Source organism: Engystomops pustulosus, chromosome 1, assembly GCF_040894005.1.
Source record: "Engystomops pustulosus chromosome 1, aEngPut4.maternal, whole genome shotgun sequence".
Classification (NCBI taxonomy): Eukaryota; Metazoa; Chordata; class Amphibia; order Anura; family Leptodactylidae; genus Engystomops; species Engystomops pustulosus.
The window spans coordinates 167,155,203-167,179,938 of NC_092411.1; the positions used below are offsets into that span (position 1 = coordinate 167,155,203).

The following is a 24,736-nucleotide window of genomic DNA, read 5'->3' on the forward strand; positions in this document are numbered from 1 at the left end:
TCCTGTGTCTCTTCCTCATAGATTGTAAGCTCCTGTGTCCATTGTATAAGCCCCCTGATTGCTGGAGCGATGCTTGACAGCGCTTGGCAGCAGTAATAAAGTCAATGTGAAATATAGCACAAAATCACTTGGTCCTATACCCGAATGGTAGCAGGGTTAGGCAGCACAGTAGTTTTTCAATAAAGGATAGTCTCTAGTGCCAGAATAAGGCACAGAAGTAATGAAGTAATTTGTTTATATAACAAATATACAGGCCCCGGTGCAAGGAGTGGATTACAGTACATGACACCACACCTTTCCTACTGTACAGTTTGGTTTAATGGCGTCAGCAACCAACTGTCACACATGTCCTTGTCTTATTCCGACACCAACCCAAGTGCCTGTCTCCAGGACCATGGGCGGTTTGTCCCTACAGATCATGTAGCTTGTTTTTGTATGCATTGTCAGTTTGCGGCTTTCAGCATTGATGCATATACTTACCTCATTTGCTTTGATAGTATGCAGTCATTTATAGATAGAAGAGGGATGTATGGGCTAACACATTTAGCCCTGGGTTGCCACACACATTTCTATGTGTTTTTTTTTATTCATGTCCTGTATTTTTATGTTTATTACTTGTACATTGAATATAATTTTTTTGTATTTTTAAGTCCTATATACACATCTCTCTTTTTCTAGTCTTTCACAATGTACTTATTCATTGATGCATGGACTTATACTCTTAGTAGTGCCTTTTTTGTCTTTTTTGTGGTATTTGTTCATTTGTTGTTGATCAAACCAAAACCTACACCAGTAGATGACATTGCTCTCCAAACATCACTGGTTGTAAAAACTTCACTCTAGACCTCAAGCAGCTTGGATTTGTATATACCCATTATGATTAGTAGAATTTGATGGCGCTTTATAAATAAAGATTATTATTAATAATAATAATAATAATATAGGCGGTCCCCTACTTAAAGACACCCAACTTACAGACGACCCATAGTTAAAGACGGACCCCTCTGCCCACTGTGACCTCTGGTGAAGCTCTCTGGATGCTTTAGTATAGACCTAGGCAGAAATGATCAGCTGTAAAGTGTCTGTAATGAAGCTTTATTCATAATCCTTGCTCCAATTACAGCAAAAAATTTTGAAACTCCAATTGTCACTGGGGCAAAAAAATTTTTGGTCTGGATCTACCATTATAAAAGTTTCAACTTACATACAAATTCAACTTAAGAACAAGCCTACAGACCCTATCTTGTATGTAACCCGGGGACTGCCTGTAATAATAATAATAATTATTATTATTAGTACGTGCCTCTCCGCTCTTCCTCCAGACTCTTGGACCTTAATATCCAAATGAAATGCTTTCCTATGAAAACAATACCTTCGACCACTGAGCAACAGACCATTTCTTTTTCTCCCCGTAAGATACCTCTGGCGTTGTATATTGGTCAGGACTGGCTTGACACATGGAATGTGACACTTGAAGCCAATGTCCTCGATATGTCTCTAAAAGCGCTGACTCCCGCAAAATCCCACTTCTCCTTGTGAATATCCCCCAACTTGATGAATGTCCTTTTCTTAAGATACCTATCAAGCCTGCGGCTATCCCAGTTGCTTGTGTATCTTTTTTACTACCCTTCTTCCTTCCACTCAACTTTCCATCAATGTGCTTCTTTATAAGTGACATTTCGTGACTTTGTCTCCTTGTGGAGTGTGTCCGTGCCTGCCGTCTGGACATATGTCAAGTCAGCAGTCTACCCCATGATTGTGTTGAGTAGCGGATAATAAGGAATGGAGCAGAACGGTTATGCATTCAACAAGCGGTCCGACGAAGGTACCTGGGACCGACCCAGACCTCCTCCCCCCCGTTCTTGTGATCTGTGGGGGTCTCACTGGGGGTCTGTCACATCACTGATACCCACCTCACCAATCATAAAGTTGCTTGGTGGGAAAGCCCCTTTTATACATATGCACATGAGACACCTTTGAAGATCATGAAACTGCAGATTGAAAGCAGGCAGAAGTGTTTCATCCTCCATTCTTTAAGCTTGATTATCATATGTAGCAAGTGACTTGGCTACAATATTCATACATCCCAGGGTAGCTGGACTATCGCAATCCCGTCTGTTTAACCCTATAGACGCTGTGGTCATAGTGACCTTGGCGTCTATTATCCATCGGTGTGTCGATCGGGACCCTCCGTGCAGGGCACGGAGGTGCCGATTGGGCCCATGGCAACCCTGAGGTCCGATAAGGACCCTAGGGCTGCCTATATTAGCACTCTGCACGATCTAACAGTGCAGCTGTCAGCCTATACAGAATGCATAGGCTGCCTATGTAATATGCTGCAATACATTAGTATTGCAGTATATTACAATGAACAGGTGATCAAATAATCAAATTGTCACTGAACCCGTACGGTGAACGCAAAAAAAACACACAAACAACTTACAAAAATTATGAAATTTTCACATCTGACCTCATAAAAAGCGCTGCAAAAGTGATCAAAAAGTAGCATTTACCCCGACATGATACCAAGAAAAAGTACAGCTTATCAAGCAAAAAATAAACTCTAACACAGCTCTGTAAGCAAAAAAGTATAAATGATATGCCCATTGTTACACGGTGATGCAAAAACAAGCAAATTTCTCACAAAATGCGTTCTATATTCTATATCTAGTGAATGATTTTTTTTAACCACCACCAAGAAAGAGTTAATAAAATCCGATAATCAGCTATTGAACCACCACAATAATAAATATTAATCCCCCATATGTCCAAATTACAAAAAAATAAACATTTTATAGCCTGTACAATGAGACAATACAGATCTGCTCTGAATAGTGCTCCTTCTGTTCTATGCCCGGCCATGTGCCCATACAGCAATCACCACCACATATGGGGCATCCTCATACTCGGAAGAAATTGGGTATTAAACTTTGTGGAGTTTTTTGTCATTTAATACTTAGTGATGATTTAATTTTTGGCCAAAATTAATACATTGTCTAAAAAAAAATTACAGCTTATAAATTACACCTCCATTTTGTTTTAACCCCTGCGAAACATCTAAAGGGTTAACACACTTCTTAAAGTTAAGTTTTCACACATTAGAGGGTTGTAGTTTTTAAAATGGCATAATTTACAGTGCTATTACTTCTATTTAGGCCTCTCAAAGCCACTTAAAGCTGAACAGGTGTCTCTAAATAAGGGTTTTGGCGATTTTCATAAAAATGAGAAAAATTGCACCTAAAATTCTGAACCTCCTAACAACTTAGAATAGAGAGGATTGTAAACCAGGCACACTTACATGCTAGTGTGTGCCCACTCTGGCAGGATCATATTTTAGCTTGTTATGCGCTTGTTTAAAAAAAAAAACGGGCTTTGGAAATTATGCAAATGAGCCCGGGTTAATTGAGCCCGGAGCCCCTCATCCTCCTTTGCATAATTTTTTTAAGCCTTTTAAAAAAAACAGACATAAGAAGCTAAAAGAAGAGCAGATCCTGCCAGAGGGAGCACAGGCCAGGCATGTAAGTCTTCTTAGTTTACAATCCTTCATCCTTTAAGACTTTAATTTTCAACATTGTGTTCTCTTTCTGCAGGTTCACCCTCCTCTTTTCCCATGGTAACGCAGTGGATTTAGGACAAATGAGCAGTTTTTACTTAGGCTTAGGGACACGCATCAACTGTAACATCTTCTCGTATGACTACTCTGGCTATGGAGCTAGTTCAGGGCATCCTTCTGAAAAAAACTTATATGCAGATATTGATGCAGCTTGGAAAGCTGTACGTACTAGGTGAGTAAAAAAATCTTTGTTAGGTGAAAACTTCAGATATGTTTACAGTAAAATACTTATTTTTGTCTTAACTTGATGTGTAAAACAACTTCGTACTGTCGCAAACTTAAAGCACAAGTAACTTTCAAGAGGACCTATCACCAAAGGGTTAATCTCAATGAAAGAGTTACGCTTTATTTGTTAAATTTTAAAAAACGGGGCCCATAATACCCAAATAAATAAAAAAACAGGCTTATTGTGTTCCCTAGCCGGATCGTGCAAGTGATAAAGTGCAGACAATCCTATGTGGCTCAGGTTTGCACAATACTAGATAGGGTGAACACGTTGTGCTGACACGGACAGTGTGTTACTGAGTATTGACTCCTAAAGCACATCAAACACCCCGCCAATCTTATTTGTTATTGACTGAACAGCGATCACACCGTAAACAGTCACACAGCATGCCTATCCTACCTGCCTGACACGTTTCTACATGGACTTGTTTCTTTTCTTAGTCCATGCGTCCTCAGAGGCTTAAGAGTACGTGTTCGGCTAATAACTTGGTTCAAACACAGACCCTTGGCTTATAACATTGGTATGCCAAGCTGTCTAGTGTCTGACATACCGGCACTGTGGCGGCTGAAGACGCCGTGCGTGATGTGCCGGCTGTTTAAAGATAAAGCCCCTCCTTACCAGGGCGGAGCTCCAATGCTCGGCTCCAATCCCGATTCAAAGTCCAAACATGACGTGCGTTGGAGGCTCGTTTCCCGCAGCCAATGGAGAAAGCCGCCTGCTGGTAAGGGTAACTAGGATGCATCACATCATGGTATTCGTGGTTCACAAAACCAGGTAATTATAAAAGACAGCCGTTATCAAAAAGACTAGAGATAATTCCACGGACAGAGAGATAAATAGAAAGACACTCCATTAGCACACTAAATCACATAAATGCCATGCAGTGAAGGAGTAATTTCTCCAAAATACAAAAGTTTCTCCAAAATACAGAAATGTGAAGTGAGCTATAAGAAATAAGCAAAGTTTGACCAGCTCAATGCCTTGGAAATTGATGGACATATGGTCTCCTTGATGTACCTCCCATACATGTCGGGATATAGGAGTATAATTACCATTTTTCACATCCCTAACGTGTTCACGGATTCTAACACGAAATCCCCGAATTGTTTTTCCGACATATTGAAGGCCACATTTACAGGTCAGTGAATAGACCAACCCAGTGCTTCTACAGATAATGAACTGTCGATTTTTGTAAATGCGTCCAGTGACACTGCTAGTGTATGTCTTCTCCTGTTTGATTGACTTACACGCTTTGCATGAACCACATTTAAAAGTGCCATTAGGTGGATTAGGCAGCCAGGTCGTCTGAGGCAGTGATTTTCAACCAGTGCGCCGTGGCACACTAGTGTGCCGCCACACATGGCCGGGTGTGCCGCGGGGAAAGTTCCCCAAACTATGGTGCCCCCTCTCTTTTGTTTCCAGGCAATGTGCAGCGATTCGCAGTCACGGCTTCTTACAATGTAGGAGACGTGTACAATAACACATGCGCAAGCTTTGAACCTCGCACGACAAAATGACGTCACCGAAGCCGGCGCATCATCCTGACAGCGGAGTGACTTTCGCTTTTGCCCACCGCCAAGGTAATGGCCACCAATAATGCTGACTAAATGAACTTTTGCCTGAGTATATGAACTGTTGGCAGAAAACTCAGCATATGAGCTGGTACTTTTAGTACTCCAGCAGTATACTGCATATAACCATGAGAAATGTAAAATGAGAAATACTATAGTCATGAGGCTGGAGTACTACAAGTACCAGCTCATATGCTAAGTATATGAGCTGGCACTTGTACTCTGGTCTCATGGCCATAGTACTTCTTATTGTACCCCTTTATTTTGTAGTATATGAGCCACATAATAATCAGCACCACATACTAAAAACAGGGAGAAACTGAGAACTGTTGAGGAAGAGCTTCGTGTGTGTCTTTCCACCAATCCTGCCAGGATATCCCTTTTGTGTTTATCGAAACAGGCCCAGGTTTCACACTGAGTAAAATAAATTTAGAATCTATATTATTAGCTATATGTATAATATGACTGTTTTAGTGTAATTTTGTGCTATTTTGGTTGGTGGTGTGCCCCAGGATTTTCTAAGTATAAAAGTGTGCCGCGGCTCAAAAAAGGTTGAAAATCACTGGTCTGAGGGACCAATTTGTCCCTCAGATTTAGGCCCCTTCTGTAGGTGATAATAGGTCCATCACCCACCATTCCTCCTATGTCCGGATCCATTTGGAAAGGATCTGTCTCACCTCATGATGCCTTGAATCATAGGTCCCAACGATGCGAATTGGGGCGGTATCTGTATCCCTTATACGAGGAGAGAGAACTGTCTCTCTTTGCCTCTTCAGGGCATCATGATGAACTTCCCTAAGGACATTTGTCGGGTAACCTCTGTTCAGGAATCTAATCTTGAGGTCAGCGGCAGCTGATAAATATTCCGAGAAATCCGAACAGTTCCTCCGGGCCCGGAGATACTGCCCTTTTGGAATCCTCCTTATAAGGGGTTTTGGGTGCCAAGCTCTCCCATCGTAACAGGCTGTTAGTTGAGGTAGATTTTCTAAATATACGAGTATTCAGCTTGCCTGCTTCAGATTTCCAGATCATGAGGTCAAGAAAGGATATTCCATGCTTGTGGATTTCAGATGTAAGAAACAATCCAACTGAGTTTGTATTCAAGATATCTACAAATTCATTAAATAACATAGTCGATCCATTCCAAAGGAATGGCACGTCATCTATAAAGCTGAGCCAGATCAAGATATGGGACGTATATCTCTCGAGCTGATCATTAAAGACCAGCTCCTTCTACCACCAGCCCAGGAAGAGGTTAGCATATGAGGGAGCACAAGGGCTCCCCATAGCCACCCCCTGAGCTGGTGGTAGAACTTGCCATTGAAAATGAAAAAGTTATGTTCAAGGACAAACCTGAGCAGTAAAAGAGTAAATTCATTGTGTTTCTGATACTGAGAACCCCTAGTCCAGTGATGGCAAACCTTTTAGACGCCGAGTGCCCAAACTACAACCAAAACCCACATATTTTTCGCAAAGCCACAATTTATGAAGGAACTTATTACTCCCTGCTCTGTCACAGGTTTAAATTGTATAGGCACCTGAGGACACAAATACAGTAGAAAGAAGGAGAAGAAGTTTGGATTATCAGAGGCCTTGAGTCCTGTCTGGCGAACCCTGTCCTGTGGTGATGGCATGGGTGCCCATATAGAGGGCTCTGAGTGCCACCTCTGGCACCAGTGCCATAGGTTCGCAACCACTGCCCTAGTCTGTAAGAATGTTGCTACTGCATTACAACCATTATCATGCGGTATGGAGTTATATAGAGATTTAACATCCAAGCTTGCTAGGTATGTTGTTTCAAAGTCAACTTGGATGCCGTCCAATCTTTTGCGTTGCGTTTATGCTCGCTCTGAGTTTGTGCTTGTGTCATGTTTCCGCTTAGGTGTAATTTGCCTCACATTTATGTTTACGTGCTCTTTTTTGTTGTGTTTATGCTAATGTGCCATTTGCAGCACGTTTCTGCTTATGCAGATTTTCCATTTATGTCGAGCTTGCGTCAAGTTTAAGCTTATGTACTGTTTACTTTTGCATCACATTTACGGTTGCGCGTTGCTTGTGTAATGTGTACGCTTACGCTGCATTTGCGTTTGTCTAATTTGACTGGTATATTTGTTTACACGTTTAAGTTGCATATACACTTTCTTTGCCATCACGTTTACGTTTATGTTTGCGATCGTCGCATTTGCACTTACATTTACATGCTGTTTGCATTTACGTCCTGTTTGCATAATGTTTACATTTATGTGGTGTTAGCATTTATGTCTTGTTTGGGTTTCTGTTTACATTGCATGCGTGTTTACAATGCATTTACGTTTACACTGTGCTCTCATTTCCACAGTGTTTGCATCCCTGTAGCATTTTAGTAAACACCATGTAAAAGCAATGTCAACCGAATATTAGCAGAATGTGTGTGAACATAACCTTTAGATGAACATCACAGCTCATTACTGACAGAATGAGAGAAGATAAGTAAAACACACACCCCCAGCCCCAGCTCCTCTTTTCTGACCAGACATAGATCACAATGGTCAGATACTGGAACTAATATCTCCACAACCATGGGGGCTAGAAGGAAAATTCTAAGTGCCCCTGAATCTGTTAAGCATCCCCTACAGAATGGCATGCTAAACATGTATGAGGTGGTGAAAGGTCCTCTTTAAGTATAAAGTGAGATGATATATCCTTTCTTTTATACAGATTTTTAAAAAAAATATATTTTTCTTCTGTAGGTATGGAATTTGTCCTGAAAATATTTTACTTTATGGACAAAGCATTGGCACCGTGCCAACAGTGGATTTGGCATCTCGTTATGAGTGTGCAGCTGTTATTTTACATTCACCTCTGACATCTGGAATGAGGGTGGCATTTCCTGAGACCAAGAAAACATACTGTTTTGATGCATTTCCAAAGTAAGTTATGAGGATTATTCTACATTTAATTTTGACTTCCAGGCTCCATATCTCATCATTCACTAAAACAGCACTGCAAATATTTTTGGCTTGCGCTTAGTGCAACAAGTCTTCAAAGTATTGCACCATATGTAGATAAGATACAACTTAGTGATCACATAATGAAAACATACCAGGGTATTGTAATGACACTTAAAACCCCATATCTGGGCAGTGGGAGGAGGAGGGAACAGATCTTTTGGAAACGGTCCATGGAGTCCAATCTGTTAGCCTCATCTTCTCATGTGGTAGAGTTGACTCTACAACTCTAGGGAAATGCAGATCTGGCTTGCGCCATTTTGATGCCATGTGGATCAGAGCCGTAAGAAATTCCCACCCCTTGGTCATGTCACTAGGTTGATTCTCATAGAGAGTACTGTAATACTGCCGAAACAAAGAATTAATTTCTTCCGGCTCAGAATGAACCAGACCCTTAGGGTCACGCAGTGCCCCAATATGCAGAGGTCTATGTCTACCCTTTGCCATCTTGGCCACAACTTGCCTGCTCTGTCTCCAAATTTGCTTTTCTCACAGAGTGATATAGACTTTCTCTGTGCTCTGTCCAATTGTCAAATGCCGCTTCGCTTGCACCTACCCCTCCGTAGTCTCTGGTGTATCCTTCTGCTGAAAAAATGAACAAGCTTCTTTGAGCTAGCTTGCTTATATTTCTGTAGAGATTATATTAGTGCCCTGAAAAAAACAAAAAAATAATCCTACCTCTTCATTAAGATTTTTGGCTGAGGCCCAGTAAAGACCTTGTTCCTCTATGTTCTGTTGGTGCCCAAAGCAGTACACCGTCCATCAGGGCAAAAACTCCTCATCCCTTGTAAGAAAGCTAGGAAAACATCATGATACATATGAGCTCCCAGGGTGTCTAGTAGCATAGGTAATCTCCCCCGGAGCATAATCTGATATAACCCTAATTTCGACGTCCATTACTCTTCTGCCTATGGAAGGAGAAGAGAGAACATACTCTATCTTGGATGAATACCAATGCGCAATGGCCATAAATGAAGAAAACAACAGGGACACCTAGTGGATAAATTGCGGTGGGGCATGCAGAAATGACAAAATAAAGGTGCCCAACTGAAAAGGACTGCTAGGGAGTGAATAACTAAAAGAAGTGAGAAAATAGAGATGATGAATGTGAAAGGTGAAAGTGAATGTGAAGGTGAAAAAGGGGGATAAATACCAACATTTACGTCCCCGAGTTGTAAAGCAATATCAAAGTGAGAAAAAAGCTGTGATACATTATTTGCTGAATGACACGCCAACCTGTATATCAGCAAGAAAGAATTTGTGTGGAAAAAACGAAACAAAAAAGAAAAAAGCAAGAAAACCACAAATCTAAACAGTGAAAATATATATATATAAAGCGCACTATTAGTGCAATGTAATAGTTAGCTAATGCTCAGATAGATTTTACTACCCATGTGTTATAGTCCCATATTGTATGGGAAATTCTACCTAAACACAATACAAACACAATAAATATGCAGACCTAGCCCTAAAATAATACTGCTAGCATATGTATATAATGATTGGCCAATGGATCCCCCACTAGTCCCACATGTCTCAAACCAAAATACAATAAGCTTATACCATTAAAACCACCAATATGAATATTGTACATGAGAGGACGAAGTTGTGAATGCAGATACCGTACTACAGAAAAGATACGAATGACAGTTTTTCGTTCAAGCCAAGAGGTGAAACGGTCTGTAGTTTCACAATCCACTTGGTTTCAAGTCGTTCCAATTTCTTTTTAAATCAGATATTTTTATTAAAAGTCCCCCCCCCCCTTTTACAAACCCAACAAGTACAACAATGAGGGAAATATACATCGCAGCAAATATAAACATAATCATTGACAGGCATAGTCAGTATTACAAATATACATTACAACCAAGTAATATCATCAAAAATGTATCAGATTTATACTATAGTTTTGCAATGTCTTCATATTGTATAATCCAACTTGCACAAATAAATACAACAATATATATCCCTCTCTACCCAACCCCAAACCTCCCCCCCTCCCCTATGAGCCAGCTCCCCCTCCAACACCCTTGTTTCTAATTATTTTGTTCCCAAAGGGAAACCTCCGTTACCTATTTCACCAAAGATAGCTGATATTCCAAACTTGCCCTTAAGCGTATCAGGGATGCCGATGGCAAGCCTGGTGTGTCCATCCACTTGCCCCATATCTTCTCAAATTTTTGAATGCAATTCCGTTTTGCATACGTAGTATATTCCAATCGTATAATCGCGTTTAGACGATTTACAAATTCCCTCTTGTCTGGAGGCCGAGGCCTTATCCAGTGAGCGGCTATGACCTTCCTGGCTTGGTATAAGGAGCGCTGAATTGCGATGTTATTTGGTTCTGTCAAGTTATCAACCCTTAAGACTCCTAATAAACATGCCAGAGGGCTTGCTTCTATAGCAATGGAAAAGACTTTACGTACTAACTCCAAAATAGACTTTCAGAAAATTTCTAATTCTCTGCAGTCCCACATCATATGAAGTATTCCCGCATCTTCTGTACCACATCTTGGACAGTCTGAAGTGGATCTAATCCCTATTCGGTACAAAAGTTGGGGTGATTTATAGGCTCTGTGCAGCAGTAAAAGGTGAGACATTCTGCGAGCTTCGCTGGGGGAGAGAGTAGGAATTAATTCTAGAGCCTCTGTCCACTGTTCATCCTCAATAGGACCCACTTCTCCTTCCCATTTTGCCCTACATTTTAAGGGCACATCTTTCACGGAGTCATTGAGCAAAATAGTGTAGGAATAAGAAATTAGGCCCCTAGTGGATTTTGCTTTCAATATCCTATTCAGTGCCCCAACAGAGCCTACTTCTATCGGCTCCCCCCTAATCTGTGTTTCGAGAGCATGTCTAAGCTGCAAGTATTGATAGAACCATGCATGTGGCAACTGTTTGTATTTGTTCAAATGTTCTGCAATTACCTTCAGAATAGATATGTTGTAACAGGTTACGCCAGATTGGAGTTTCTGAGGTGTATTTGGGAATTCCTAAAATGTCTTTGGCTTTGGACCACACTTTAGACATAAGTGACATTTTTGGCTTATTACTAACTTCCCCCCCACTAAACCCGCCCTCTAAGGCTTGTACTGGTACTGAGTGCTGTGACCAGGGGCGCACCTGCCATGAGGCGAGTTGAGCATCTCGCCTCAGGCGGCAAACCTCCTGCGCGACGAGGGGGCGGCACCGTGCCCCCACTCCGTGCCGGCTGGCATCGAGTTCCCCGCCGGCGCAGGCACCGTGCAAGCAACCCCCGCCTGCATCGAACTCCCACCCGCCGAACGGGACTGTTGCAGCCCTCCGTGTGGCACCGTGCTTCCGGTCCACCAGCACTCCAGAGCTCCGTCCAGCACCTGGTTCCGGCCACCGGCCGACACTCCCACCCTCCGCATACCTCAGCTCACTTCCGCTCCCCCCACCCCGCCGCTCTCCGCTCCAAAAGTTGTCGGCGCCGACCCCTCCCCCTCCTGCCCCCGCGGTCCCAGATCTCCCCCCTCAACCCTCGCTCCCAACTCCGAAAACACCGAAACACCGCCCCCCCCCCCGACTCCGACCCCGGCGCTCGGCTCCCGGCTCCAATCCCCACCCCTCCAGGCCGCCCGACAAACCCGTTCGCGGCCTGCCTCAACGATTATGGTAAGTGTGTAGCTACTATATATTTAGATGCATCTCTGTATTTATGTATATTCTGTACAGTGAATGTGTGTGTATGTATACTGTATGACTGTATATAAGTGTGTGTACACTGTGTGACTGTGGGGATATGCATGAGTGTATATGCTGTATATATGTGTATCTGCTGTATGAGTGTGTATACTATATATATATATTTAATATACAATACACACAGCGTGTCGCCATATACCATATTATACATACAGCATGCCTCCATTTAGTATATAATACACACGGCTTGCCTCCATATAGTATATTTTACATGGCGGCACACTGTATGTATTATATGGTATATGGTGGCATGCTGTATGTATTATATGGTATATGGCGCCACGCTGTATGTATTATATGGTATATGGCGGCAGGCTGTATGTAATATATGGTATATGTCGGCACGCTGTATGTATTATATGGTATATGGCGGCACACTGTATGTATTATATGGTATATGGCGGCACACTGTATGTATTATATGGTATATGGCGGCACACTGTATGTATTATATGGTATATGGCGGCACACTGTATGTATTACATGGTATATGGCAGCACACTGTATGTATTATATGGTGTATGGCGGCACGCTGTATGTATTATGTGGTATATGGCGGCACGCTGTATGTATTATATGGTATATGGCGGCACGCTGTATGTATAATATGGTATATGGCGGCACGCTGTATGTATAATATGGTATATGGCGGCACACTGTATGTATTATATGGTATATGGCGGCACGCTGTATGTATTATATGGTATATGGCGGCACGCTGTATGTATAATATGGTATATGGCGGCACGCTGTATGTATTATATGGTATATGGCAGCACACTGTATGTATTATATGGTATATGGCGGCACACTGTATGAATTATATGGTATATGGCGGCACACTGGACCTATTATATATTACATGGGGAGCGCCGGATGTATTTTATAATATATGGTGGCATGTCTATGTATTATATGGTATATGGCGGCACACCGGACCTATTATATATTACATGGGGGGGGGGGGGGCACCGGATGTATTTTATAATATATGGTGGCATGATGTATTGATTTTATATTATATGGCGGATTGTTGTATGTATTTTGTTCTTTGTGGTAGCTCGCTGTGGTTATTATATAGTACACGGTGGGATGCTCTATGTATTTTGCATTGCTTTATTTTCAAATTAAACCAATATGATTGTGTCTGGTATTGAAACTCCTTGATATATTACATATATGGGGGGGGGGCGTCTTTTTATAGCTCGCCTCAGGCAGCAGAAAGGCTAGGTTCACCCCTGGCTGTGACCATAAACTAATCAATTTACTGGCTGATTGTGCTTGCTCTCCTTCTGACTCCACCCCCCAGCCTTGGAAATGTTGCATTTGCGCCGCTATAAAATAAAGCCAGGGGTTTGGTATAGCCAATCCTCCATCCGCCTTCCCCCTTTGTAAAATGTCTAAGCTAATTCTGGCCTGTTTTCCCTTCCACACTAACCTCCTGAATAGCCCACGGATTCTATGGAAGTATTTTTGTGATATCCATATCGGGGAATTATGTAAGATATAAAGTAGATGAGGCATTAACACCATTTTGATAATGTTCCCCCTCCCGATCGAAGACAGAGGGATTTTACACCAAACCTTAATTTTATCGTCAGATTTAGCTAATAGTGGTTCAAGATTGCACTTAATGTATTCCTTCTAGTCTATTCAATGTATTCCTTCAAGATATTTGAATTTGTCTACCAGTTGCAATGGTACCTCTGTCGGGACATTAATATTATGCTCTTTTGCCAGTGGCATCAGGACAGATTTGTCCCAGTTAATTGTAAGTCCCGAATATAGGCCAAATTCCTTAATAGTTGACATCAACTGCGGAAGAGAACTATTCGTATCCCCCATATAAATCAACATATCGTCAGCATAGAGCGATATACGTTCCTCTACCCCTTTACCAGGAAAGCCTATAATCTCCACAGAGTTCCTAATTACTGCGGCCAAAGGCTCTATAGCCAGCGCAAAAAGATATGGGGATAGTGGACACCCCTGTCTTGTGCCCCTCTCTAGTGCAAATTCATTAGAGACACGTCCATTAACTTTTATCCGTGCTCTAGGGCCTGAATATAGTAACTTGATCCAATTAATCAGTCTCTGTCCAAATCCCATTTTGCTCAAAGTTGCCCATAGAAATTTCCACTCGACACTGTCAAAAGCTTTGGCAGCGTCGAGTGAAAGGACTGAACTTCCCCTATCCTTTGCTGTATTTGACTGAATGTTTAAAATAATCTCCTGATGTTTAATGCTGTGGATCTATCTGGCATGAAGCCTGTTTGGTCGACGTGAATCAGAGATGTGATTACCCCTGACAATCTATTAGCTATGACTTTGGCCAAAAGTTTTACATCCACCGGGAGTAGTGATATTGGCCTATACGAGTCTGGATGCCTATAATCTTTGCCTGGTTTAGGAAGCAAAATTATCATTGCTTCCATCATAGATGCTGGGAGAAGACCCACTTCATCTGAGTATTGTATAACCTGTAGTAGGCGAGGTAATAATACTTCACTATGCTTTTTGAAAAATTCCCCATGAAGTCCGTCCATACCTGGTGCCTTTTCATTCGGAAGGGACTTTAAAGCCTCCTCCAGTTCTTCCAAAGTCAATGGGGCATCTAACTGATTTCTCTGTTCCTGGCTAAGCATTGGCAGTTCTATATCACTTAAATATCTTTCGATGTCCCTTTCCTCCTTTGTTAATTTGCTAGTGTAGAAATCCCTATAGAAATTATAGAAGACATTTAGAATGTCTTCATCTGAATTAACCAGCTCATCCCTTGACGTATAAACTTCCTTTATGTGGTTGGAACCCTCTTGTGTTTTTATTATGCCGGCCAACAGGTGGCCCACTGCCTCTCCCTGGACAAAATACTTTTGCTGCAGGAATAGTCTCTTGCTTTCCGCTACTTGTTCTATGTGTTCTTTTAGCAACTGTTGGGCTTCCTTCCAATTTACTTCCTTAACAGGCGTTGGGGATGTAGTGAAATCCTGCTCTGTCTCCAATACTCTTTGTTGCAACTGTGTAGTTAACTCCCTAGACTTAGATTTATGCGTGTTCATACGTGCTTTGTATATACCCCTTATATACATTTTAAGGGAATTCCATTTTAAGGGTGCCTGCTGTGACTTCCGCCTCATTTAGTCGGAGAAATTCCTCAATTTCAATTCTAAACTCATTGCCCTTATCAACTAATTGTAGGCAAAATGGGTTTAGTTTCCAGGAACCTATTGGTTTAATGACCCAGGTGAGAATAGACATTTCTACTAATAACGGTAAATGATCCGATATACTACGGGGCAAATATTTAACATCTTGAATATACACTCACCGGCCACTTTATTAGGTACATCATGCTAGTAACGGGTTGGACCCCCTTTTGCCTTCAGAACTGCCTCAATTCTTCGTGGCATAGATTCATCAAGGTGCTGGAAGCATTCCTCAGAGATTTTGGTCCATATTGACATGATGGCATCACACAGTTGCCGCAGATTTGTCGGCTGCACATCCTTGATGCGAATCTCCCGTTCCTCCACATCCCAAAGATGCTCTATTGGATTGAGATCTGGTGACTGTGGAGGCCATTTGCGTACAGTGAACTCATTGTCATGTTCAAGAAAGCAGTCTGAGATGATTCCAGCTTTATGACATGGCGCATTATCCTGCTGAAAGTAGCCATCAGATGTTGGGAACATTGTGGTCATAAAGGGATGGACATGGTCAGCAACAATACTCAGGTAGGCTGTGGCGTTGCAATGATGCTCAATTGGTACCAAGGGGCCCAAAGAGTGCCAAGAAAATATTCCCCACACCATGACACCACCACCACCAGCCTGAACCGTTGATACAAGGCAGGATGGATCCATGCTTTCATGTTGTTGACGCCAAATTCTGACCCTACCATCCGAATGTCGCAGCAGAAATCGAGACTCATCAGACCAGGCAAGGTTTTTCCAATCTTCTACTGTCCAATTTTGATGAGCTTGTGCAAATTGTAGCCTCAGTTTCCTGTTCTTAGCTGAAAGGAGTGGCACCCAGTGTGGTCTTCTGCTGCTGTAGCCCATCTGCCTCAAAGTTCGACGTACTGTGCATTCAGAGATGCTCTTCTGCCTACCTTGGTTGTAATGGGTGGCGATTTGAGTCACTGTTGCCTTTCTATCAGCTCGAACCAGTCTGCCCATTCCCCTCTGACCTCTGGCATCAACAAGGCATTTCCGCCCACAGAACTGCCGCTCACTGGATGTTTGTTCTTTTTTCTGAAATACTCAGACCAGCCCTTCTGGCACCAACAACCATGCCACGTTCAAAGGCACTCAAATCACCTTTCTTCCCCATACTGATGCTTGGTTTGAACTGCAGGAGATTGTCTTGACCATGTCTACATGTCTAAATGCACTGAGTTGCCGCCATGTGATTGGCTGATTAGAAATTAAGTGTTAACAAGCAGTTGGACAGGTGTACCTAATAAAGTGGCCGGTGACTGTATGTATGCATAGATGGGGATATTATTGCCATATCAATTCTTGACAGCGATGCGTGGGAGCTGGAATAACATGAATATTGTCTAGCGTCTGGGTATCTATACCTCCAGCAATCATACCAACCTAGCTCCCCCAGCAATTTGGCCAATACCGTCGTGTCCTCTGGCCCTGTCAGTCTACCCACACTAAATCTATCCGCATTGGAGGACACGACCATATTAAGATCCCCTCCTATTAGTACGGGTAGTTGTGGCAAGGTATTAATAAAGGACAGTATTTTCTTTAACACCTTACAGTTGAATGGGGGCGGGATATATACAGCTACCAAGATCTGAGGGATTCTAAAGATAGAGCAATGAAGACAAATGAATCTGCCATCCGCATCTATTAAGGACGAATGGCATTCGAATGGTATGGTTCTCGGTATCAGTACACTCACCCCTCTCGCATGTATGGAGAATGTGGAGTGATAGCTATGCGTCACCCATCTCTTTTGCAATACGTGTATGGAATCCTTGATCAGGTGAGTTTCGGTCAAACATATAACTGCTGGGCAGTGTGGTTGCACCGTAGAGAAAACTGCTAACCTTTTGTTGGCATCTCCTAACCCTCTGGTATTCCAAAACAGTACATTGTATTTGTTAGCCATTCCACCAATTTGTATATGTATTGATAGCTTCTGGAGTTTCCCGCTTGCATCTTTCTAGGAGCTGGCTCAACCCACCCTTACCCCTACCCACAAACCCCTTAACCAAACACATAAAAGACATTCTCCCAAGGACAGGAGATGGGAGCCAAGTTATCCCTCCTGTACCTTGCGTGAGTAAAACACAGATCTCAACCTAGAATAGAAGTGCTAGCTTCTATTACAATAAAGCTCTTATCTATAGTGTTAGAGCTCCTGCTCCTATCTGCCGCAGGAGTTATAACATGTAAACCAGCTGTATATTATATCTATAACAACATTTTAACCGGGTTTAAACATTTTAACCGACATCAAAACACCATATTTGTACAGGTATCTCACGGTTCTTCTCTGACTTCTTCCCTCAGTCTGCGCCTTCTCGGAGCCTCCTTTCATTCTCATCCAACCAAGCCACCGCATCTTCCGGTCTGTCAAAGAAGTGTGTACTGCCAAGGGCCACCACCCTCAATTTTGCAGGGTATAGCATTGAGAATGGAATTTCCAATCCCCTTAATCTTCGTTTTATGTCCATGAATCTTGCTCTTCTCTTTTGCACCTCCATGGAAAAGTCAGGATATAGAACAATGGATGCACCGTCCATAGTCAGATCTTGATGGTCCCTTGCCTTTCTAAGAATCTGGTCTCGATCCCTGTAGTGAAGTAATTTAATTAGCATTGGTCTTGGTCTTGCTCCTGGCGGGAGCGGTCTCGATGGGACTCTATGTGCCCTTTCTATAGCGAAGAGCGGAGTGAGGGTATCTTGTCCCATTTTCTCTTTCAGCCACTTCTCCATAAACCCCACCTCTCACTGCCGTTATGTACCCTGAGTACCGGAGCGCCTATACTCCGCCTTCCGCCACTTTACTGCTCCTCTGCCGCGCGGGCCTCCAGACAAGATGGCGGGCGCCAAGAGGTGCACTGCAGGAGTTAGCGCCACTTCGATTCTGGACCGGTGCCTCTCCTGCACCGTCCGCTTTGCCGTGCCCCGGGTTCCGGATCTCTTTCGGAGTGCTCACCGTTAGATTGTGCAGGTAAGCAGCCGCCTCTCACTCGCGGCCCCTGCCCGGCAGCCGCCTCTGCGCTCCCCGGTCTTTGATGGCAGGTGTTGGTGTCGGCTCTTCCCTTGCCGGTAAGTACGTTCCGGATCATACTCCCGTCCGATTCGGATGATTTTAATCCAGCTGGAGCAGGTTAATTCAGGATGGGTAGCAGGAGCTCGGCACCGTGCTTCCACTCACATCGGTGGTCAGGCCACGCCCCCCCCCCCCCCCGTTCCAATTTCTTGAACGTATTTCCGCCTCACGATCCCAGAAGTAATTTGTCAATGCCACATACTCAAACGTCTTGCCATCTGTCATTATGGACTTCATGAAAATGCCTCGGAATGCTTTTCAATTTTGAAATCCTTTCATAATCATCATTCTTGATCTTTGCAGCAGCCTGAATATCCTTTAGATGTATTCTGATCCTGAGTTCTCTGGTGGTCATTCCAATGTACTTGAGTCCACACGGCCATGATAGTAAATACACCACACCAGACGTGCTGCAATTAATAAAATGAACAATTTGAAATGTCTTGTCCCCACAATGATCAGAAAAAGAGTCGGTTTTAATCATCACCTTGCAGATGGAACAATGCCCACAAGGTAAAGGCCCCCATTTTGGCCCTTTTGACCCAAAAATATAGGGTTTAGGCTGGAAGGGGACATAGTGTCTTTTGACTAACATGTCTCCAATTGATTTGCTCCTCTTTGCCACCAGCTGAGGACGAGATGATAAATGAACATTCAGTTCTGGGTCAGATAAGAGTATCGGCCAAAACTACTTCATGATCCCCTCAATCCTACTCCATTGTGAATTGTAGGGTGCAATAAACCTCACCTTGTTATCACTCGTTCGACGGAGTTTAGATTTCAGGAGATGATTCTGGTTCTCATTTTTTGCTTGTCTGTATGCCCCATCAATATCCACAGTATAGTATCCCCGCTGCTTGAATCAATGCTTGAGAGTGCTTGCTACAGCCTCAAAATGTTGTTCAGTAACACAAATGCGTCAGGCTCGTAAAAACTGCCCTGTAGGAATGGAACGGATGGTATGGGGGGGGGGGGGGAGGATGAGTGCAACAGTGCATTAACAGATGTTTTCTTGCGGAACACAGATGTGTTCAATTGACCCTCGTTTCTTACCAAAATATTGATATCCAGAAACTCCATCCTTGTTTGACTCCCCATTTGTGTTAGTTTTATGTTCTGGTCATTAAAATTCAGTATGTGTAGAAAGTCATCCAGTGATTGTCTAGTGCCCTGCCAAATAAACAAGATGGCGTTGTTGAAACGCAATGGGAAATCAGGGTAAAAGCAGTGCAGGGGTCCGGGGGCACAAATAGGTCACAGACGCACACGTGACAGATAATACCTGCAAGAGACAGTTCTTCTGGTTCAATGTTACCACTTTCCCACTTAAAGGGAACCTACCACCATGAATCTACCTATAAAGGTAGATTGGGTGGTAGGTGCATCTATTACACGTGAGCATAGCCTTTTGAAGTGCAAAGCCTCACGTCCCCGCAATATTAGGAAATCAAAAGTTAGTAAAATATGTAAACTTTGTAAACAGGCTAGTGGGGAATGGAGTAGCTACTCCACGCCTCAATAGCCTCTTTGATGCTTCTACCAAATGTCTTTGGCACGCAGCTCCTCGTAGATGCGCGCCCCCGTCCGCGAAACCTGCCGTCTGCGCATGCTCAGAACAGTTTGATCAAAAAATAGGAAGATAAGGAGTAGGGGAAAGGAGGGCCCAGCCTAATCACAAAAGCAAAGTTGCACCCCTGTTTAATTAATAGCACCCAGTCGGCTGCCCCAAATGACCGAAAATATATTACCTATTGTTCTCCTCAGGAGAGGTGATAAAAGGCAAGACAATGACACTTACGTGGACTAAAAATGAATACCAATTTTTATTAGCATATCTTTACAATAATTACATAACATACAAAACACAATGGATTAAAATGAAAAAAAGATGCGGACCTAAAGTGGTGATACATAGACAAAAGCAGTCATGAACAGACATACCTTGGAGATGTGGGATAAATAATGTAAATGAGGACTGGTGGAGGAGTAGTAGCTGAGCCCTGTCTAATCTGATGGAAGGTATTGATGGCCAAAGACTGTGCCAGGTAATGGTTATAGGGGGGCACCTACAATAAGTAGCCAGTCCTTACCCTAGTAGAGGTGTAGTGAGCTCCGATGTCCAGGGATTACTGTGTCCCGGACATGCGTTTCGGCTCGTACTGAGCCTTTGACTGGGGGGTGGCGTCATCCTGGTCAAGGGTCATTTATGAAGAGAACATTGGACCAATCAACATCCTTTACTGATGTCATGTGATCGCGGTGGGTTGAATCACGCTATCACATGATCATGGTGTATTAGCGCATGCGCAATTGGGGCAGGGCTGTCCAAGGACCTGTTCATTTAAAAAGTCAAAGCTGGGCGTGTGCTGGCCGCAGTACATCACCGCAGGAGCTGGTTTGTGATAAAGGTATTTGCATATGGAAAAAGAGGGAGACCGTGCAAACAGTGTTATACAGCAAATATTCGGTAAGGTATATTTGGATTTTAAACATTGCATGAATAAAATGCACAGCAAAAAGGGGGTATAAAAATATGTATAAATGCGTACTTACAGATTTTGCATGACCCATTGACCACAATACGAGCAATTTATAAACAAAGTGACATGTGCAATAGTTGCATAATTTGCGCAAAAACATCAATACATATAATTGATTTATCGACCCACCACTATTTTAGATATAGTGCCATAGTGCAGCTAATCTAAATGAATACTCACATAATAAGGATAAAGTTCCATAGTGCAAGGAACATGTAGGTATGGCAATACTTATAACTGATGCATATATAATAGGAAACACCAAAGCAGAATGTACAAAAACGGCAGGTTTCGCGGACGAGGGTGTGCAGCTACAAGGAGCTACGCGCCGAAGATTTCTGGTAGGAGAGTCAAAGAGGCTACTGGGTCGTGGAGTAGCCGCTGGTGTTTTTTCTGGAATAAATGCACAGTTTCAATTTGAATTCTGCCTTCCATGAGAGCATTGCCATTGCCAAACCCCACGTTTGAACCCCTAAAAAAGGGCTATCCTCACGTCCTTTATAGGTAGATCCGTGATGGTAGGTTCCCTTTAATGCTAATGAACCAAATATCTGGCTTATTAAGCTGTATTAAGATGTATCTCCTGAAGCATTACAATATCAGGGCACATATGCTTTAGGTAGCGTAAATTTGCCATACGTTTATTCACGGAATGCAGCCCCTTTACATTCCAGGTTATAACCCTAATGCATGGTTTTTACTTATGGATACTATGTCGGGTTGGGGCATCTTATTAGTAAAATGACGCAATCTGATTCACCTTAGAATCCTCCGGGCCAGCAGCAGAACGCGACACATAGGCAGATCCCACCCTCCTGACCATATTTAGCAGGAGCAAGTTAAAACTTATAACAAAAACATTCCTACCCACCACTTGGTCATTACTAGGATGGAAAGACAGAAAATATATTCCACTCGACCTGTGTTTGTGACCTTGCTTTTTTCTGCCATAATACCCACGTGCCCCTAAATTACTGCCACAATTCGGATATTTCTATTTCTCATCTATACAAAAACATAATAAATTTGTTACCTCCATAACATATATAAAATAACCTTTGCGTATCAGTCAGACCAGAACTGGAACAGCCATATATCCTCAGATCCTGTTCTCCAAGATATTCATTCACCCCAAGTTGTTGGTGGAGTCTCCCTTTTTCTTCAAGCTCATCACCAACTGCTTTCAACACTACCTCTGTGTAAGATCCTGGGCTGTCTTGCCTGTGGCTGCCTGGGTAAGGTGGTGGTGAGTGTTACAAAAAGTCACATAAGGCTTGCCCTGCCTCTTCTGGGGAAGGGTTTGTCTTTGGAGAGGAATTATCCGGGAACACTCGTAGAACTGCTGGATATGCTTATTGAAATGTAATCTTGTGCTTGTACAAGGAGGAACAAACTCTTCCAAAAATTCTGAGCTGCTGCGCTGCCACTGAGTTATCCTCGAACATGAGCACCTGCTCTCTGAGTGGTCACCTCAGTTTACCGTATGCCTGAAAGAGTTCCATCTTAACCCATAATTACTCTGGACCTATAACTTGGATTCTTTCTATTCTGCACATGTGCTCTAGCCCTAGTGCGTTTGTAACTTCACACTCACATAGTATGCGTAGTGCCCCCTGCTTGAACACTTCTGTTAGGCCCACCAGGCCCAGATTATTTTGTCTCCCGTGGCTTTCCTGACCTTCAATGCAGGCTAAAAGAGTTGTATTCTCTTGTTTTATTAACTTGAATGCCATCTTTCACCTCCACAAGAGCCACCTGATCTTTCACAATAAAGTGAGAGGAAAACCTATTGCCTCGAGTACAAGCCTAGTGTGGGAAATACAGCCAGTATATAGCTGGCCAGCCCCATGCCCCCCAGTATGCAGCCAGCCCCTGCCCCCGAGTATATAGCCAACCCCCTGCTCCTCAGTATATACCCTGCCAGTCCATATCCCCAGTATACTGCCAGCCCCTGCCCCCTCCGTATACAGATAGCCCCTGCCCCACAGTACATAGACTGCCTCCTTTTCGGATTGCGGCCAGCACACACAATGACGTCAGCTGCTTGCCGACATCATTGTGCATGGCGCCAGCATTGCCTAGGGTCCCGAAGAGGAGCCAGAGAACCGGGGCAAGAAGAGGAACTGTGGGGGACGTTGAAAAGGTGAGTACAGTGTTCATTTCTTTGTAGACTCAAGTATAAGTTAGGGCAAAATGCATCTTTGGTACTACAGTTGCACTTAATTTCACTTAACTAATGGACCAATGTTCGGCAGGGTACTCAAACTATTTCCCAAAAGACTGTGTAACCAGTCGCTAATAACCCGTGTCCCAACATTAACCCCTTAAGGACGCAGGGTTTTTCGTGTTTTTACGTGTACAGACCTGTGTGAGGGCTTATTTTGTGCGTAACAAATTTTACTTTCCCGTAATGTTATTTATTTTAACATGCCGTGTACTGCGAAGCTGAAAAAAAATTCCAAATGTGGAAAAATTGACCACGTTCTTGTGGGCTCAGTTTTTACGACTTTCACACTTCGCTCCAAATAACATGCCTACTTTATTCTTTGGTTCGGTGCGATCGCGGTGATACCAAATTTATATAGGTTTTATTGTGTTTTAATACATTTTCAAAAATTAAACGAATGTGTACAAAAAAGAAAAAAAAAATTTTGGCATCTTCTGCCGCTAATAACTTTTTCATACTTTGGCGCACGGAGATGTGTGAGGGGTCATTTTTTGCGAAATGAGGCGACGTTTTCATTGCTACCATTTTGAGGTCTGTGCGAGATTTTGATAATTTTTTATTTCATTTTTTATGTTATTTAAAAAGGTGTAAAAGTCGCATTTCGGACATTTGGGCGCCATTTCCCGCCTCGGAGGTCACCGCCGCCCGTAACCGTTTTTATATTTTGATAGATCAGGCATTTTGACCCGCGGCGATACCTAATATGTTTGTGATTTTTACTGTTTATTATGTTTTATATCCGTTCTAGGGAAAGGGGGGTGATTTGAACTTTTAATATTTTATTAATTTTTTTTATTTTGTAAAGTTTTTTTTTATTTTTTTTTCACTATTTTTTAGACCATCTAGGGTACATTAACCCTAGATAGTCAGATCGCTCCTACCATATACTGCAATACTTCTGTATTGCAATATATGGCATTTTTGAAGCACATTCATTACAATGAGCCACTGGCTCATTGTAACGAATCTGCAGATGCCAGATAGTCTCGGGTCAAACGAAGACCCGAGGCTACCATGGCAACCGATCGACGCCCCCGATGACGTTCGGGGGCGCGGCGATCGTAAAAAATATGCAACAACCCCCACCTCTGTATGAAGAGAACTCAGCCCGTGAGCCCTCTCCATACATCCCTTATACCTCTGCGCCGTAGAGCTACGGCGCAGAGCGTTAAGGGGTTACAATATAACTTTTGTTAGGGTTTCATTAAGATACTGTAAATGTCTGTTGTTTTGATAAGTCAAATAAAGTCACCTCCTCAAGATTGTGATACTTTTTAATGGCTAACTGAAATATAAGATGTTACAAGCAAGCTTTTGAGACAGCTATGATCCCTTCATCAGGCATGGTATGATAGTCTTTCTGAAGTGACACAGATCGCCATGGACAGAGAAGAAAAGCAAACAAAATGTAAACAAAAGGACAATAGCAATAACAAAGTAGAGACAACAGGTCATGAATCCCTGTGATAGATTGAGTCATGTGTGGAGGGTGTCAAAGAGGGTAATAAACTTGTATTCCCAAATTCGTGTCTCTCATTTTGTTACCG

The 24,736-nt window shown here is 42.8% G+C and overlaps 1 protein-coding gene across 3 annotated transcripts in view; it reads left to right on the forward strand.

The window, feature by feature from the left end:
- Positions 1–24,736, forward strand: part of LOC140066248 (alpha/beta hydrolase domain-containing protein 17A-like) — a 109,675-nt gene that overhangs the window by 36,277 nt on the left and 48,662 nt on the right. For all 3 annotated transcript variants that reach the window (XM_072113822.1, XM_072113820.1, XM_072113821.1), the window contains 2 exons: positions 3,591–3,785; positions 8,140–8,319. In XM_072113822.1, the coding sequence (XP_071969923.1) occupies positions 3,591–3,785; positions 8,140–8,319 (375 nt within the window). The remainder of the gene's footprint in view (positions 1–3,590; positions 3,786–8,139; positions 8,320–24,736) is intronic.